The 19,957-nt window shown below is 46.2% G+C and overlaps 1 protein-coding gene across 7 annotated transcripts in view; it reads right to left on the reverse strand.

Moving 5' to 3' along the window:
- Positions 1-19,957, reverse strand: part of IQANK1 (IQ motif and ankyrin repeat containing 1) — a 338,309-nt gene that overhangs the window by 151,830 nt on the left and 166,522 nt on the right. For 5 of the 7 annotated variants that reach the window (XM_069220928.1, XM_069220926.1, XM_069220925.1 and 2 more), the window contains one exon: positions 15,252-15,412. In XM_069220928.1, coding sequence (XP_069077029.1) covers positions 15,252-15,412 — 161 coding nt within the window. The remainder of the gene's footprint in view (positions 1-15,251; positions 15,413-19,957) is intronic. The other 2 variants (XM_069220930.1, XM_069220929.1) reach the window with 1 other exon arrangement.

A 19,957-nucleotide genomic window follows, 5' to 3' on the forward strand; every position in this document is an offset into this window, starting at 1 on the left:
GTAGGAATTGAAGTTGTTTGAAATAAAGTCCGTAATACTGCTTGTCCTACTGTGGCTTGCTGGGTTGTTAACACATCCACGCAGTAATGCTTGGTAAATGTATGAAGCGTAGACCATGTGGCTGCCTTACAGATTTCCGTCATTGGTATGTTTCCTAGAAAGGCCATGGTAGCACCTTTCTTTCTAGTTGAGTGTGCCTTTGGTGTAATAGGCAGTTCTCTTTTTGCTTTTATATAACAGGTTTGAATACATTTAACTATCCATCTGGCAATGCCTTGTTTGGATATTGGATTCCCTGTATGAGGTTTTTGGAAAGCAACAAACAATTGTTTTGTTTTGCGAATTTGTTTTGTTCTATCAATGTAGTACATTAGTGCCCTTTTGATGTCTAATGTATGTAATGCTCTCTCAGCTACAGAATCTGGTTCTGGAAAGAACACTGGGAGTTCCAATGTTTGATTTAAGTGGAACGGTGATATGACCTTAGGTAAGAATTTTGGATTTGTTCGTAGAACTACTTTATGCTTGTGTATTTGAATAAAGGGTTCTTGTATGATAAAGGCTTGTATTTCACTTACTCTTCTGAGAGATGTGATAGCTATTAGAAATGCTACTTTCCATGTTAAGTATTGTATCTCACATGAGTGCATGGGTTCAAAAGGTGACCCATGAGTCGTGTTAATACAATGTTGAGGTTCCACAAAGGACCTGGTGGTGTTCTTGGTGGGATAATTCTTTTCAGACCCTCCATAAATGCTTTAATGACTGGGATTCTGAATAATGAAGTTGAGTGCGTAATTTGCAGATAAGCTGAAATTGCAGTGAGATGTATTTTAATGATGAAAAAGCTAACTTTGACTTTTGTAAGTGTAGTAGGTAGCTTACGATGTTTTTAGCAGATGCGTGTAATGGTTGAATTTGATTATTATGGCAGTAATAAACAAATCTTTTCCACTTATTTGCGTAGCAATGTCTTGTGGTTGGTTTTCTAGCTTGTTTTATGACCTCCATACATTCTTGTGTAAGGTCTAGGTGTCCGAATTCTAAGATTTCAGGAGCCAAATTGCTAGATTCAGCGATGCTGGATTTGGGTGTCTGATCTGTTGTTTGTGTTGAGTTAACAGATCTGGTCTGTTTGGCAGTTTGATATGAGGCACGAATGAGAGGTCTAGTAGTGTTGTGTACCAAGGTTGTTGTGCCCAAGTTGGTGCTATTAGTATGAGTTTGAGTTTGTTTTGACTCAATTTGTTTACTAGATATGGAAGGAGTGGGAGAGGGGGAAAAGCGTATGCAAATATCCCTGACTAACTCATCCATAACGCATTGCCTGGAGAGTGAGCCTGTGGGTACCTGGATGCGAAGTTTTGGCATTTTGCGTTTTCTTTTGTTGCAAATAGATCTATTTGTGGTGTTCCCCATCTTTGGAAGTAAGTCTTTAGTATTTAGGGATGAATTTCCCATTTGTGGATCTGTTGGTGATCCCGAGAGAGATTGTCGGCTAACTGGTTTTGAATTCCTGGTATGAACTGCGCTATTAAGCGAATGTGGTTGTGAATCGCCCAATGCCATATCTTTTGTGCTAAGAGACACAACTGTGTCGAGTGTGTCCCTCCCTGTTTGTTCAGATAATACATTGTTGTCATGTTGTCTGTTTTGACAAGAATGTGTTTGTGGGTTATTATAGGTTGAAATGCTTTCAACGCTAGAAATACTGCTAGTAGTTCTAAGTGAGTTATATGAAGCTGTCTCTGCTGAGTGTCCCATTGTCCTTGGATGCTGTGTTGGTTGAGGTGTGCTCCCCACCCTATCATGGAAGTTTCTGTTGTGATTACGTATTGAGGCACTGGGTCTTGAAACGGCCGCCCTCTGTTTAAGTTTATAGTGTTCCACCATTGAAGCGAGGTGTGTGTTTGGCGGTCTATCAACACTAGATCTTGAAGTTGACCCTGTGCTTGTGACCATTGTGATGCTAGGCACTGCTGTAAGGGCCGCATGTGTAATCTTGCGTTTGGGACAATGGCTATGCATGAGGACATCATGCCTAGTAGCTTCATCACTAATTTTACCTGGAACGTTTTTTTTGGGTGCATGGCTTGTATTACGTTTTGCAATGCCTGTACCCTTTGTGGACTTGGAGTGGCAATCCCTTTTGTTGTGTTGATTGTTGCTCCTAAGTACTGTTGTATTTGACACGGCTGTAGGTGTGATTTGTTGTAGTTGAGTGAGAAACCTAGCTTGTGATGGGTTTCTATGACATACTTTGTGTGTTGTGAACACCGTTCTTGCGTATTGGTTTTGATTAACCAATCGTCTAGGTACGGGAACACATGTATTTGCTGCCTTCTGATATGGGCTGCCACTACGGCCAGGCATTTTGTAAAAACTCTTGGCGCTGTTGTTATTCCGAATGGCAACACTTTGAACTGGTAATGTACCCCTTGGATTACAAACCTTAAGTACTTTCTGTGAGAAGGATGTATAGGTATATGGAAATACGCATCCTTGAGGTCTAGTGTTATGTAGTCTTGTTGTTTGAGCAATGGGATCACGTCTTGCAGTGTCACCATGTGAAAGTGATCTGATTTGATGTAGATGTTTAATGTTCTGAGATCTAGGATAGGTCTTAGAGTTTTGTCTTTTTTGGGTATGAGAAAGTACAGGGAGTAAACTCCTGTTCCTTTCTGATGAATTGGTACTAGCTCTATTGTATCTTTTTGTAACAACGCTTGGACCTCTAGTTGTAATAGATCCATGTGTTGTTTGGACATGTTGGGTGTTTTCGGTGGGACATTTGGAGGGAATTGTAGAAATTCTATGCAATAACCATGTTGGATAATGGCTAGGACCCACGTGTCTGTTGTTATTTCCTCCCAGTTTTTGTAAAAATTGGTTAGTCTCCCCCCCACTGGTGTTATGTGTTGGGGATTTGTGATGCTGAAGTCACTGTTTATTTTGCGGTGTTTTGGGACTCTGGAACTTCCGTCTATTTTTTGGGAATTGTCCCCCTCTTTATTGTCCCCGAAAACTTCCCCTCTGATATTGACTCTGGTAAGTGGGTCTTGTTTGTGAGGTTGAGGGTTCTGTGCTCTGTCCCCGAAACCCCCCTCTAAACTGTGATTTACGAAATGTGCCTCTGCTCTGTGGGGAGTAGAGTGCGCCCATGGCTTTGGCCGTATCTGTGTCCTTTTTAAGTTTTTCGATAGCAGTGTCCACCTCCGGCCCAAACAACTGCTGGCCGTTAAAAGGCATATTCAGCACCGCTTGTTGAATTTCCGGCTTGAATCCTGAGGTGCGTAGCCATGCGTGTCTCCGTATGGTGACTGCTGTATTTACAGTCCTAGCAGCTATGTCTGCTGCATCCATTGCTGAGCGTATCTGATTGTTAGAGATACTCTGGCCTTCTTCCACCACTTGTTGTGCTCTCTTTTGGAACTCTTTGGGTAAGTGTTCTATGAAATGTTGCATTTCGTCCCAATGAGCCCTATCATATCTAGCCAGCAAGGCCTGTGAGTTGGCAATGCGCCATTGGTTGGCTGCCTGTGCCGTGACCCTTTTCCCTGCTGCGTCGAACTTGCGACTTTCCTTGTCGGGTGGTGGTGCATCTCCCGAGGTGTGTGAGTTCGCCCTTTTGCGAGCTGCCCCTACTACCACTGAGTCTGGTGTTAATTGCTGCGTGATGTACACAGGGTCTGTTGGTGGCGGTTTGTACTTTTTCTCCACCCTTGGAGTAATGGCCCTGCCTTTCACCATCTCCTGAAACACTTGTTTTGAGTGTTTCAGCATTCCCGGTAACATAGGGAGACTCTGGTACTGGCTATGTGTGGACGACAGTGTATTAAACAGAAAGTCATCCTCTATTGGTTCTGCGTGCAGGGTGACATTGTGAAATGCAGCTGCTCTTGACACCACCTGTGTGTAGGCAGTACTGTCCTCAGGTGGTGACAGTCTCGCTGGATAACAGTTGGGACTGTTATCTGATACAGGCGCATCATAAAGATCCCATGCGTCAGGATCATCCTGACTCATTCCTGTATGAGTTGGAGACTGCATCATTGGTGGAGTGGCTACCGGTGATGGTTGTGGTGAGCGTTGTGGTGATGGTGGCAGAGTTATTTGTTTTGCCACCTTTGCTTGTGGTTGCTTGTCTTTCTCTTGGAAGGCAAGTTTCCTTTTAATTCGGATTGGAGGGAGAGTACTGATCTTTCCTGTGTCCTTCTGAATGTGGAGCCTCCTTTGAGTGTAATCTGGCTCCCCTGCCTCTAGCTCCTGTCCGAATTTGTGTCCTCGCATCTGTGAGGACAGGCCCTGTTCCTCGGTGTAGGAACTTGGTTTCAGCTCCGAGGCCGGATGTTTCGGTATCGAAACCTTTTCGACTGTCTTTTTCGGCTCCGAAGACACTTTTTTGCCTTTCGGTGTTCCGATATCTCGGTGCCGACTCGTTTCGGTGCCGCTCTCTCGATGTCGAGATTGCTCTGACCCGGTGTCTCGGGGTCGAGTCTGTTCTGTGCCGGTATCTCGACCGGAGTCGGATGACTTCGACACATGTGTGCCCTTTTTCGGTGCCGATGGCCGGTCACCTAATTTTCGGGTTAAGCCATGGCCTGTTGGCGGTGGCGACCCCTGGGCTTTAGTGAATTTTCCTTGAGTTTTGGGCAGTGACGTCTTACTCACGGTTCTAGGTGTCTGTTCGGGATCGACCTCGTCCAAGTCCGAATCCGCGATGGAGAAGGTTTCTTCTTCTTCCAAGTGTTGTTGTCCTACCGGCGCCAACGCCATTTGTAGTCTTCTTGCTCTTCGGTCTCTTAGCGTTTTCCTCGACCGAAACGCTCGACAGGCCTCGCAGGTATCCTCTTTGTGTTCGGGAGACAAACACAAATTACAGACCAGATGCTGATCTGTGTAAGGATACTTGTTGTGACATTCGGGGCAGAAGCGGAATGGGGTCCGTTCCATTAGCCTTGAAGACGCACGAGGTCGGGCCGACCAGGCCCCGCCGGGGAATCGAAAACCCCGAAGGGCCACCAGAGCTCTTCAAAATTCGGTGTTGATCTGTTGTAACTAACCCGATACCGAACGCAAACAATACCGTCAAATTATCCGAGATTTAACTAACTTTCCGAACCGAAACACGGAGCAAAGAGGAACACGTCCGAACCCGATGGCGGAAAGAAAACAATCTAAGATGGAGTCGACGCCCATGCGCAATTGAGCCGAAAGGGGAGGAGTCCCTCGATCTCATGACTCGAAAAGACTTCTTCGATGAAAAACAACTTGTAACACTCCGAGCCCAACACTAGATGGCGGGATGTGCACAGCATGTGTATCTGCAGCTACACATGCCATTGAACATATATATATATATATATATATATATATATATATATATATCTATACACATATATGTGCATATGTGCATAGATAGATAGATAGATAGATAGATAGGTAGATAGATAGATAGATAGATAGATAGATAGATAGATAGATAGATAGATATTTTCGAGGTTTTGACAAAGATAGATAGATAGATAGATAGATAGATAGATAGATAGATAGATAGATAGATAGATAGATATTTTCGAGGTTTTGACAAAGACCTTTGCAGTCGAAACGTGTCAGCCATTGTAATAAACTTTGACGGTGAACCGGCATCCTGGAGTGCGGGTTTGATTCTTATGTATGGAGTTGCAGCGCGGAGTTATCTACATATGAAGTGGGTCCTGCTCCCACTGTCCCGCACTGACTCCGATAGGTGGACGTGATCAGGAGCTTGCAAGTTGGCACACTTTGTTAAAAAAATAAAAAAATAATTATATATATATGCTAAATAATAATAAAGTCAGTTATAAAGCGCATAGCTTACTTCAAGCTGAATTATCCCAGCGCTAAGTAAAGTGACCCATAGCCCGACTTATTAACATATAGATAAAATGGCATCATTAACCCGACCTAAACAGCCAGGTTTTTAGCTTTTTACGGACAATGAGCCTTTGTTAGCTAGAGAAAGGCACATTGGGGGTCATTCTAACTCTGGCGGGCGGCGGAGGCCGCCCGCCAGAGTTCCCCCGCCAGAACACCGCTCCGCGGTCCGAAGACCGCTGTGGTGATTCTGTGTTTCCCGCTGGGCTGGCGGGCGACCGCCAGAAGGCCGCCCGCCAGCCCAGCGGGAAACCCCTTCCCACGAGGAAGCCGGCTCCGAATGGAGCCGGCGGAGTGGGAAGGGTGCGACGGGTGCAGTTGCACCCGTCGCAAATTTCAGTGTCTGCTAAGCAGACACTGAAATTCTTTGTGGGGCCCCCAGGGGCCCCACGACACCCCATACCGCCATCCTATTCCTGGCGGCCGAACCGGCAGGAACAGGATGGCGGTATGGGGTGTCGGAATCCCTCCGTAGGGCAGCGGAAAACCGGCGGGAGACCGCCGGTTTTCCCTTTCTGACCGCGGCCAAACCGCTGCAGTCAGATTACCCTTGAGAGCACCGCCAGCCTGTTGGCGGTGCTCTCGCGGTCGTTGACCCTGGCGGTCAATGACCGCCAGGGTCAGAATGACCCCCATTGTGTTGTATTAGACTGATAGTAAGGTATGAGGATGAAGTTTGGCAGCAGATGCAGAGAAATTACTACTAAAGGAGTTTTCTGTACCAGATGTACCAGGGAAAATGCAACTCTCAAAGATGAGCAGATGTGTACTTCATTGTGTTGGGATAGGTAAGTCACCCCTCTAGCAGGCCTTACAGGCAGGGTGCACATTACCACAGGTGAGGGCATATGTGCATGAGCACTAGGCCCCTACAGTGTCTAAGCAAAACCTTAGACATTGTAAGTGCAGGGTAGCCATAAGAGTATGTGGTCTGGGAGTCTGTCAAACACGAACTCCACAGCACCATAATGGCTACACTGAAAACTGGGAAGTTTGGTATCAAACTTCTCAGCACAATAAATGCACACTGATGCCAGTGTACATTTTATTGTGAAATACACCCAGAGGGCATCTTAGAGATGCCCCCTGGAAACATACTCAACTTCCAGCGTGGGCTGACTAGTTTTGCCAGCCTGCCACACACCAGACATGTTGCTGGCCACATGGGGAGAGTGCCTTTGTCACTCTGTGACTAGTAACAAAGCCTGTACTGGGTGGAGGTGCTTCTCACCTCCCCCTGCAGGAACTGTAACACCTTTGTTACAGCGCCACAGGGCATCCCAGCTAGTGGAGATGCCCGCCCCCTCCAGCCACGGCCCCACTTTTGGCAGCAAGGCTGGAGGAGATAATGAGAAAAACAAGGAGGAGTCACTGGCCAGTCAGGACAACACCTAAGGTGTCCTGAGCTGAGGTGACTCTGCTTTTAGAAATCCTCCATCTTGCAGATGGAGGATTCCCCCAATAGGATTAGGGATGTGCCCCCTCCCCTCAGGGAGGAGGCACAAAGAGGGTGTAGCCACCCTCAGGGCTAGTAGCCATTGGCTACCCCCCAGACCTAAACACACCCCTAAATTGAGTATTTAGGGGCCCCCAGAACTTAGGAAGATAGATTCCTGCAACCTGAAGACGAAGAAGGACTGCTGGCCTGAAAGCCCTGCAGAGAAGACGGAGATACCAACTGCTTTGGCCCCAGCCCTACCGGCCTGTCTCCCCACTTCAAGGAAAACTGCAGCAGCGATGCGTCCCCCAGGGTCCAGCGACTTCTGAAGCCTCAGAGGACTACCCTGCATCTAAAAGGACCAAAAACTTCAGAGGACAGCTGCTCTGCTACAAAGAAGAGACAACTTTGCAACAAAGAAACAACTTTTAAAGGACTGCACATTTCCCGCTGGAAGCGTGAGACTTTCCACTCTGCACCCGACGCCCCCGGCTCGACCTGCGGAGAAACAACACTACAGGGAGGACTCCCCGGCGACTGCGACCCTGTGAGTAGCCAGAGTTGACCCCCCTGAGCCCCCCCCCCCAGCGACGCCTGCAGAGGGAATCCAGAGGCTCCCCCTGACCGCGACTGCCTGCTTCTAAGAACCCGACGCCTGGTAAAGGCACTGCACCCGCAGCCCCCAGGACCTGAAGGATCCGACCTCCAGTGCAGAAGCGACCCCCAGGTGGCCCCTCCTTTGCCCAGGTGGTGGCTACCCCGAGGAGCCCCCCCTTGCCTGCCTGCTTCGTTGAAGAGACCACTGGGTCTCCCATTGAACTCCATTGCAAACCCGACGCCTATTTGCACTCTGCACCCGTCCGCCCCCGTGCCGCTGAGGGTGTACTTTTTGTGCTGACTTGTGTCCCCCCCGGTGCCCTACAAAACCCACCTGGTCTGCCCTCCGAAGTTGCGGGTACCTACCTGCTGGCAGACTGGAACCGGGGCACCCCCTTCTCCATTGAAGCCTATGCGTTTTGGGCACCACTTTGACCTCTGCACCTGACCGGCCCTGAGCTGCTGGTGTGGTAACTTTGGGGTTGCCCTGAACCCCCAATGGTGGGCTACCTTGGACCCAACTTTGAACTCTGTAGGTGGTTTACTTACCTGCAAAACTAACAATTACTTACCTTCCCCAGGAACTGTTGAAATTTGCACTGTGTCTAGTTTTAAAATAGCTTATTGCCATTTTTGCCACAGCTGTACATGCTATTTTGCTGATTCAAAGTTCCTAAAACACTAAGTGAAGTACCTTCCATTTGAAGTATTGATTGTAAATCTTGAACCTGTGGTTCTTAAAATAAACTAAGAAAATATATTTTTCTATATAAAAACCTATTGGCTTGGAATTGTCTTTGAGTGTGTGTTCCTCATTTATTGCCTGTGTGTGTACAACAAATGCTTAACACTACCCTCTGATAAACCTACTGCTCGACCACACTACCACAAAATAGAGCATTAGAATTATCTCTTTTTGCCACTATCTTACCTCTGAGGGGAACCCTTGGACTCTGTGCATACTATTTCTTACTTTGAAATAGTACATACAGAGCCAACTTCCTACACTGGGAGAGAGTGAAACCCCAAGAGGTAAGTATCTAGATGACCCCCAACGACCAGGAGAGCAGAGGTAAGTCACCTGGTCCCATTGGCTAACATAGGGACTCGTAAATGGAATATTGCAAAAGCAGGACCAGGCTGGTGAAACACAACAGTGGATTCTGGATGAAGAAGACCTGCGAAAGACAAGGACAGAGTCCAGTCCAGGCAGGAGTGTCCAAGGGGGGCAGGAGGTAATGCCCACCCTTCTAGGTGAAGTTCCGGGTTGACGGTGGTGGATGAAGTCCAGCTGCGGAGACTAGGAGCTGCCGAGGAGTCCCTGAAGTCACCTAGGAGCTGTCCCTCAATAGTCGCCAGATTGCAGATGGGTCAGTGGTCAGGAGGACCACCAACAAGCACAACCAAATGCAGCTGGAGCTGTTGGGAGATTTGCAGAGCTGAAGAGGACCAGCAAGGCCTTGAGGACTCGACCCTTAGAGGGGAGTCTGGGCTGGCCCTAAAAAGACTGGAGAGCCAGCAGAAGCAGTCTCAGCCCCCACGAGCAGCCCACTGGCAGCAGGCACAGTAAGTCACAGTGAGGCCCAGGCAGCACACCTGAAGAGAAGTCCCACATCGCTGGAGCAGCTGAGAGGAGACTATCCTTGCAGATGTAGAGTGCTGGAGGCCGGGGCTACTTGGAGCCTGAAGATCCCTTGGAGCAGGAGTCAAAAAGCCTTGGTTGCTGCAACAGTTGCAGTGCACAGGGGTTCTGTCTTGGAGGAAGTGGCAAGGACTCACTGTCTCCCAAGTTGGACAGAAGGCAAAGAGGATCCAGAGGACCCCCGCGGAACCACCGCCACCTGTGTTGGAGGATCTTCGCAGGTCCAGAGGACAGCAGATTCCTGCAGCCGGACGTCGTTGCCTTAGGTGCCTGCAGATGCAGGGGAGTGACTTCTTCACTCCAAAGTAGATTCTTTCTTGCTTTTTTGGTGCAGCTGAAGTCTTGCTGACCCCAGATGATGCACAGCCCTGGAAATGTTGCAAGTTGCTGACAGGAGTCGTGGAAACAATGTTGCAAGGAGAGGTAGTCTCGGTGTTGCAGTCTTGTTCGGTCCTGTGAAGTCTGGCAGTGGTTCCGGTGGCCAGGAGCAGAAGAGGTCATTGTGGAGACGTCCTGGTGGAGTCTTTCACGCCGGATCTGGAGACCCAACCGCAAGGGAGTCCCTAAAAAGCCCAAAAAGGGTCTTGGTCACTTTGCAAAGGTGATGACCGATCAGAGGGTGTCACTGACATCATATGCCTAACCTGACCAGTCAGATGGTCCCAGGGGCCTCCTCCCATTTTGTTTTCAAGACGGCACAATCAAGTGGCCATCTTCAGGAGCTCTAGGCACCACCCCTGTGGTGGTGATGGACAGGGTGGGGGTCACTACTCTTTCCTTTTTGCAGTTTCACGCCAGAGCAGGGACTGGTGGTTTCTGGACTGGTGCAAACCAGGTTATGCAAGGAGGGCACCAAATGTGCCCTTCAAACCAAACCGGTGGGGAGGCTACCCCTCCCCAAATCTCTAACACCTATTTCCAAGGGAGAGGAGGTTGCACCCCTCTTCCACAGGAAATCCTTTGTTCTGCCTTCCCCTGCTTGAGCTGGTAAAGTAGCAGGAGGGCAGAATTCTGTCTGAGGGGCTGCAGCAGCATGGGCTCTTCGCAAACTCTGCAAGACTGGTAGGAGCCCTCTAAGGGGCCCCCAGGGTGCATGGGATCATGCCACCAATACTAGCATCAGTATTGGGGTATGATTCTGACATGTATGATTCCAAACACGCCTAGGTTCGAAGTTACCATTAGGTAGTAACCTATGGCCAGTATACAGCTAAATGGCTTCCCCGCACTTACAAAGTCCAGGGATTTGGAACTGGAGTTTGTAGGGGCACCTCTGCTCTTGCAGGGGTGCCCACAGGGTGCCACACACACAGGGACCTGCATTCTACCCTTAGGACTCGAAGGGCCTACCATAGGAGTGACTTACAGTGACCTGGTGTAGTGACCAGCAGTGAAAGGGTGCATGAACCTTTTCACAAGGCTGCAAATGGGAGGCCTGCAGACACAGTTTGTATGGGCTCCCAAGGGTGGCATAATACATGCTGCTGCCCATGGGGACCCCATGGTGTACTAATGCCCTTGGTACCCAAGTACCATATACTAGGGACTTACAGGGGTACACCAGTATGCCAATTGTGGGTGTAAAGAGTACCAAAGCAACCAAATTTAGAGGAGAAAGCACAATCACTGGTGTACTGGTTAGCAGGATCCCAGTGAAAACAGTCTAAGCACACTGCTAACAGGTCAAAAGTAGGGGTAACTATGCCAGAAAGAGTACTTTCCTACAGTGATGGACTAACAAATTCTAAAATAAACCTTCATGGTTGCATACCATCCTCTCTGTAATTAATGTGGAATTGTATTGGTGTCATTGAAAGGTAAATTAATTCTGAGTGTTAGCTATCAATCAACACCTCAAGTCGACTACCAAAGGGCTATGCAATCAGTAGGGGGTTCTGTTTGACAATGAAACCAAAAGACAGAGGTTTAGAAACCCCAGCTCCATTGGTGTCTACTCTCGAAGGGGGAAGCATGATGAACGGCTGGGGGAAGTCCAGAATGTACACAGTATAAGGATGCAGGGAAGACCCACGTGATGTCATTATAGAAGTTGGATAACAAAATCAGCAGTAGGAATTCTGGCTCTGCCATGGCTATACAGATATTGTCTGTTAGGGTAGCCAGCAGACAAGGAATCCTTCTTGCTCCCATGGAGAAAGTCTGGGGAGTAAAAGAAATCCCCCAATGGAAGGAAGATCCAAAGTCACTTTGTGGGGGTGGTGGGACAGGAACAAAATGTCATCAATAGAGTGAAATCGACATGTGAGGTTGGTTTTGGAAATAGCTAGAAAATGTGGAACTGCCACCACCATATCCGGGTTAAAGACATCAGTGTAGCATCTTCAGTGCCAGGCATGTTGCCTTTGTGGCCCCAGCTCTGGGGCTGGGTGGAGGCAGTAGGTAATGTCGCCTTGAGATGGGATTAATATTTGTCTCTGTTTTTAGAGATTGTGTCGGGTTCCTTTTCTCTTGTTTAGTTTCTGGTGACCAGGTTGATTCTTTGTCAGGGTGGTCAAAGACTGATTAAGGTGGGCATCAAAGCCATCCCAGGTTCTTGCGTAGTGCCAAATGAAGCAAGCAATAAAGGGCAATAGCTAGAATCTATTGGCAGATTCATGAGATGTGATCATAGGAGTCTTCTGCTCTAGTGGAGGTGAGGGTTATTTTTAGCAGACTTGGGAGCAGGTGATTCAGGAAGACAGGCATTCCCTACTTATCCGCATTCTCAGGGGAACCATGAACTCGAACATCATCCTTTCAGATCTAAATCCACAATAATATCTATGCAATTACCGCAGGTCACACTTCCATTCTGGTATACTATTGGGTATTTCCTCATCCTTATCCAGCCTCTTTGTTATAGTGGCACAAATCTAGGATTATGAAATGTCCGAGCAGATCAGTAGCACTTACCACAAAACAAATTCACTCCCTGCAAATCTTTAGTAGTAGTATCTTCCATAGACATCAAACACAAATAATTTTTTAACTCTTTCACAATTGAGTCTGAGGAAACTAGAAGAATGAGCAAACTCAAAGCTTCAGTCCTTAATTATCACTACTGAGAAACAGCTTTCTCAGGGACACAGAAGTGGACTCCAGCAAACATTATTAGAGGGTCCTTAGATGTATAAAAAGTGGGTTTAGATGTACCCATTCACGATTCTGTGAGAAGTCCACCATGAAGAGTACAAGGGCAGTATTATTTCATTCACCCTCCACAAGGCCTACTACAATGATGTGAGAACTGCGGGCACAGAGCTGCCCAACCGTATCAGCAACCAAAGGATATCACGTCTGTTCAGCATCAGGTTCCTAGCTGTAGTGTGTGCTAGGTGGCGCCAATAGCCAAAAACATGGAACCAAATTGCTGATAGGTAGAGAGAGCATGGTCGAACTATGTTTGGGAGCCAGGTGGCAAGGATGATGTTATGTACATTATTTCCAAGTTAACAGCCAGCCCCAATTAAACACGCCTTCATGGGTGGTCAGTGCCATGAGTGGCAGCCACCATCCCCTAAGCAAAAGTTGAATAGAGTTGTTCTAGACCCAGAGCAGGCTGTGACCAACATGGGATATAAAGGAGGAGGGCAGCGACTAGCAGAATCCCAGATGTAGAAGTTAACCTCTGCTTGATACTGACACACATGCATATCGGACATATCCTAATGTAGACTTTTGGGGCCCTTTGTCCAATATGATGCATGACATGGTCATACTCCATTTGTGAAAGTAAGCATACAGAATTATCCATCAGTATGAAAAGGCAGATGTGTTGGCGGCAGGCCATCTTAGCTGTGCGTCTCTGTGTACTCTAGAGGACCTAGTGGATACTTTAATTTGAAACGCCTTACATAAGATATTCCTCCAAACTTTCTCATGATTTGGGAGCTTACCACTTTCAAGGAAGCAGTGTTGAGCTTCGGTCTACATCTGTCTTTGTCCTTTTCCTGTCTCCTGTCAGATCTCTACCCCTTTTATTGCTTTCATTCTCTCTACTTTCTTCCATGCTGGGTGGTTGTAGGTTTTGATGGTCATCTCTGCTATCATAGTCTACCAGTGTTGTGTCAATCACCTGCGGATGCCGCTGATGCCCTCTCCACATATCACAATGTTTGGAAGATAAAGGCTCTCCTCTTCCCCATATCACATTAGGAATGAGTACTACACATTAGTAAATTGCCTTTCAGACGCTTCTGCTTCTTTTCTCAGTTCAGTTGCATCTGAAATCATAGTTTCGAATTGATGCCATATTTCTTGATGTTTGATTTGTAGCACTTTATTGTGGGCCTGAGCATTTCACTCCTCTAACTGACATTAACAGGGGCTTGATGCTGCGCATATTATCAAAGTCGATGACTACGTGACAGTTTATCAGTGGTGCGCTCAAGTGCCCTGTTTTAAGCCAGTGGCGCATGGTTCTATACGGTATAGGAATCAGAGGAAGCGATGTGTGGGGCTAGCTCCTGTGTATCATATTTCATCCCTACTCCCTGATGCTAGTTTTCTCTCTCTTTTCTGCCCTCTGGGTTCACATCCTCCAAAACAGCGTTGATTGTATTTCTGCACATTCTTCTTATTCCGCCTCCCCATTACTTACCCTTTTATAGCCTGTTGGACACTGCAGCTCAGCACGCCCATTGTAACCTGTCTGATCCAAATGTCCCTTAAACTATCACTGCAAATAGCTTGAGTTTGTAATGGTTTTCTTGTGTTCTCGGTTCATTCTGAGTCTCCTGTATTGATGCTCACTTTTGGGAGGCTGTCCTACACCAGTCAAGTAGGTTCTTCTGTAGTGGTTAGCACTTTTTGACATTTCCAGAATACCCTTGATTTTACTATTATTATTTAATTTTGCAAATGAGGTTTATCTCAATTCATCATATCCGGGGATTTGGATTTGACTTTAAATGTTATCTCTGTGACCCTAATGCAGCTAATATAACTGCAACTCTCACTTAATAAGCACCTATATCTATCTGGATCTCCTTATTCATATTGGAGCTACAACTTTTTACTTTCATTTGAGGAAGAGGTCTTAACCACTGTCACCCAACCCCAACTTCTTTGCGTCGCTAAAATAACTAATTCACAAAAGCAGCCAGCAGCAATCTCCAGAACTGGAAAACTGGCCCACAGAAGTTCAGTGCAGCTTAATTTAAACATACAATTCTACAATACCCTTTTTTGGGGCACATGGATGAAGAACATCTAGGCATTTAACGACTTACATCTATACACCAATACATATTTAGTATAGAACCCTGACCTTACTAACACAATGCTTAAGATGAATTACCGTACTTTCCTTAGGTCCCTTTACAAATGTGTGGCTACCTCTAGCTGTGTATGTGACTTGCAAATTCCAAACATAGTACTGTTATCTAAATCTGTATAACTTTGCTAAGTTTATTAAAGATTGTATATGAATCCAGCATTCATCTATAAAAACAAAGTGATGCCAGTTTAGTGCCAAATACTGCTTCCCTTCATTAACTGTAGTCAGCCAGGCCAGTGGTGGGTTTAGCTTAGGTCATGAAATGAATGGGTGTGCTCAAACTAGTGTCTCCTAGGGCCTCCATTTATTTAGCCAAAGACTGTGACCACCCAAGGCATTCCATGCTTCATCAGCAGTCTGTTGAGGTCACTAGTCCATACCTGAGCTGTGATCAGTCGTTCTTTTACCTCTTTCTGGAGGCGGTCCATTAACTCTTGGTATTCCTGTCTGTCCTTCTTCCGTTTCTTCATCTGCTTTCGTGCCAGGTACTGACGGAAGGCACCCTGAATTATTATTGCTGCTTTCTCCTCAGGGCTACGTTCTGAAGGGAGGCAAGTGGAAACATATTAGGAAATTACAAATAATTAGCACAGAGTAAGATAATTACGATGACTATTCAGAAGACTAGCATCCTTCCTCCTATTTAAGACTAAAATATGCACATTAAAATACACCTTAAATGACTGTAGAACATTCCTCTGTAATGTCAGTGGGACTTTTAAAGAATACTTATAACCTTCAACAAAAGGTGTCTTAAAAAGGGCAGCTCCACAACAGGGATTCGATGTAAACCAACATTGAAATTTATTAGGATAAAGCATAAAAGGATTCCATCTCAATGATAAGGTATCTTCTAAAGAATATAAGGCCCATTGAAACCTTTCCTCTTGTGTCACTGAGAAGAAGAAAACACTATTAAAACCAAAGGATTTTGTCTCCTTTTGCATTATCACGTGACAGTTTCCAATCATCATGCTCTGTGGAAACAAGGGGAGAGATGTATTTGCAGAGGGACACTGATTGGGAGGGTGAATGAGCAGAAGAAACTTAAGTAGAACACCGGAAGCTGTATTCATTCTAAAAAATAATGGCGGTTTACACAAAAATGCGACCTAACTATTTATAGCATTATTTATACTTCTAAACGATCTAGGTAGTTGATTCCAGATACAACATCATTAGTTAATCTCTTAGGTCTCCATGCAACACTGAAAACGCTAATTATCAGAAATAACGTTCACACAATATTTGCATATTTTTGCATATTGCAAAGACACTACAGTAGTTCCCCATCTAATTATTTAATAACCACTAAAATACCCATTAATGACTTTATTAATCAAATCTTAGTCTTTGAAGTCTTCAGCTTTTTAGTTCTCTGAACATCCTCCTCCATTCGATTGGAACGCTTGGTCTCGATATTCGTCTAGCTCAAAATAGTCCTTGTTTCTCTCCCTTCTTATTAAAATATTATTTTCACTGTACAATTTATTCGTTTTAACAAAAACAACAAAATAATTGCACAATATTTGCACAGCTTTGCATATTTAAAAAACGCTATAACACATAATCTACGAAAAAATGATCCAAGTGACCCAAAAAGGATATTAACATCAGCTTCACACTGACCTTTGTCACAGGTTGCCATACCAACCAAAATACACTTTGTCGTTCATCATGGCCGGACCAGATTTAGATATGTGAACAGGGGGCGGGCAGGATGATTCAGCCAGTATTACCACACTTAAATCCGGTCACCAGAAGTTATAGTCCTCTTAATAAGGAATAAATAACTGGACCCAGGAAGCACAAACGAAATTCTTCATGTTTCCCTGACTCCGGGTACTGTTCTGCTAACATTTCCTACCTGCCCTGAGCAAGAGTAAATGTCAGCTGCAGACCAGTGTGACTGGGTAGGGAGGGCATTCCAAGGCCATGTCAGTCTGCGGTCTTGATGTGGGTGGGAGCATTGTCTGCAGCACCTGCCGTGCGGTCCCTGTCCCCAGGATCCTAGCAAGGCTTCTTTTTTTTGGGGGGGGGGGGGGGGGGGGGAGAAGGGCCCCCTTCTCGAGCCTCAAAAAGGTCACGGGAACCCTCATCCTGTAGGGCAGACGTTTTTTGTTTTTGGGAGGGGGCATGCTCCCCTCTCCCAAAAAAGTGATTCTAGAGACCTTCTAGGCCCTGTTCACCCCAAATGGCTTATTATTCAAGAAGGTGGGATTCTGCACTCATGTTTTTTTCAGAAGATCGCGTATCCCTACCATGTCCCCAGTGGTTTTTTTTAAAATCTTTTTTTGGGACAGGGGACTGAGTCCTAAAATGGCTGTCACCACATCTTTGGTAATGATGTGGGGTCCAATCAGACCATGTCTTCTGATCTACGGACCCTCCCACATACATACATATATATAAACATATATATATATATACATATATACACACATACACATATATATATATATACACACACATATATATATACACACACACATATATATATATATATACACACACATATATATATACACACACACATATATATATATATATATACACACACACACACACACACACACACACACAGAACCTAAATTTCTCAAAAACAACTGAACAGATTTACACCATATCACAAAAAAAGCACAGTTTTGGACCAAGAATTTCTACTAAGTTTGGTGTAATTCCGTTTAGCTGTTTTTGTGGTATTGCTGTTCAATTTTCAGATGGAAAAGTGTACTGGAAGAATGCGTTTTATGACCAAACCCACTTCTTCTCATCATCCGCCTGGAGGATCACCCTGAAACTATTCAGGGAAGAAGCTGAGATGGATGAACTTTTTTTGGAAAGTTTCATGAAGATTTGGTACATGGAGACAAAGTTAAAACCAAAAAAATAATTTTGAATGGAAACATGGTCCAAAGTATAATTACCAGGTGGTGACTGCTGACTCGGAAAAAATAAAATATATATGTATATATATATATATATATATATATATATATACACATACACACACACACACATTTATATTTATATATGAATTCACTTAAAAAACATTTTAAAAGTACAAAACCATTGAAATTCAGCAGTTATAGTTACAGCTATTTCAAGTAGCTATAACTTGTGCCATAAGGTAACTATCACTTGCGCACTTGCCATCCACAGTTATCTCATCAATAATTTTGCTGCAAATATTACAGTGACATTATCAACGGTGTTATGAGTGTTGTAATATCTGGGTTGATTAGCAGTGCATGGCCACCTCCCCGGGGCTACCTATTAACATTTTTTTGGGGGGTGCCACGTGAACCTCCCTCGAGCCCCAGGGACCACCATCTCCCTGTGGACAACATTCAAATATATGGGGGCTGCACGCCCACTCTCAAATCCCCTCCCCCTGGGGACCACCACCTCCCTCCAGGGCTACATAATTAAAAAGCTTGGGGGGGGCGGGCACCTTCCAGGGGCTATGTAACAAAAAAAAAAAGTTAGAGCCCCCTGAGCCCTCTGGGGACCCCCACCTCCCTGGGACATCATTAAAAAAGTACATGGGGGAGCCGCACCGACCTCACCCCATTACCCCGGGCCACCACTTCCCCGAGGCTACATTTTAAAACAAACAATGCCACCACCTCCCAGGGGCAACATTTTAAAACAATATGGGGGGGGGGGGGGTGCACTGACACCCCCATGCCTCCCGGGCTCCAGGGACCACCACCTCTCCGGTGCCAAAGACATTTTTTTTTAAAGAAGGGGTGCACATGGCCCTGGGGGCCCTATCCCCCCGAGCCCCGACCACATGTTCCTGGGTACCCATGGCACTCAGTATAACCCTATGGGGGGAGCCTGAAGTCCCCCAGGTCCCAGCCAGCTACCAGCTCCTGAAGGAGCCGGCACTGCTCCCGCACGCAGTGAGTTGCTGCAAATAGCAGCTCCTTGCATGCAGGAGCAATGTTTTAATCTCTTTCCTTGCCTGCTAGAAATTTAAACTCTGCTTTCTGCAAGCAGGAGCATTATTAAAGCTCCCTCTTGCTGAAAGTGGAATGCTTGCTTTTGCTGTAAGCTCCCGCCAAGCAAAAGCAAACAGCTAACTCCCGAGGGTGGGCAGCTCAGGAGGTAGCACCCTGCGGGGTGGCAGTCCCCTAGGCCATGTATGGCTCCAGGTGGGGGGCTGCGTGGCTCCCTTCCTTCTTTTCTATTTGGCCCGTGGAGGTGGTGGTTACTGGGGTGCAGAGGCTACCGCATAGGTTTTACACATAGCCCCCGGAAGGTAGCGGTACCAAGGGCCAGGGTGGGTCCACAGGACCCTCCTCCCTATTATTTTTTTGATATGTTGCCCCAGGGAGATGGTGGTCCTCGGGCCCAGGGGTGTCCTCTATTATTTTTTTTTTACATGTAGCGCAGAGGAGGGGATGATCCCTGGGGTGTGGGGCCAGCATGGCCCCTCCCCCGCATAATTATTGCACATAGGGGAGGTGGTGGTCCCTGGGGCTTCTAAACGCCCCAGGAGGAGGGCCCCACGTGCCCCTCCTAATTTAATTTTCTTACCCCTAATGCCCACAGGACCTGGCCCATCTCGGAAAAATCTGCGGATCCATCAATGGATTTTTCCGAGAGTTTGAAAAAAAAATACTTTTTAGCCCTGGCAGGGTCCCACGGGCATCCCTGGACCAAGGCTAGGGGCTCAGGGTATTTCATTGCATTTTTCCCCTCAAAATGGCTGCCAACCCTTCCTTGTTGAAGAGTTAGCAGCCAATCGGATCTCAGCATGAGATCTCCAGGAACTGCAAATCCTCCACATCCCTATATATGTATATTTTTAAACCTTTAAAATCTCTAAATCTACTGAACAGATTTAGACCAAATCACCGAAAGCACAATCTGTGCACCAAGATCTAGCTTCCTGCTACATTTAGTATAATTCTGTTCAGCAGTTCAGGCTGTAGTCATGTCTAAAGACCATATTAGAATTATCATGGGAAACAGACTTTGGTTGACACCCCCTGTGCCCCCCTCTGCTTGAGAGGGGATAAAGCCACGAGAGAGGATCATCCCAAAACCTTCCTGGCACAAAAGGACACCTTTGTTG

Source organism: Pleurodeles waltl, chromosome 2_2, assembly GCF_031143425.1.
Source record: "Pleurodeles waltl isolate 20211129_DDA chromosome 2_2, aPleWal1.hap1.20221129, whole genome shotgun sequence".
NCBI classification, from domain to species: Eukaryota; Metazoa; Chordata; class Amphibia; order Caudata; family Salamandridae; genus Pleurodeles; species Pleurodeles waltl.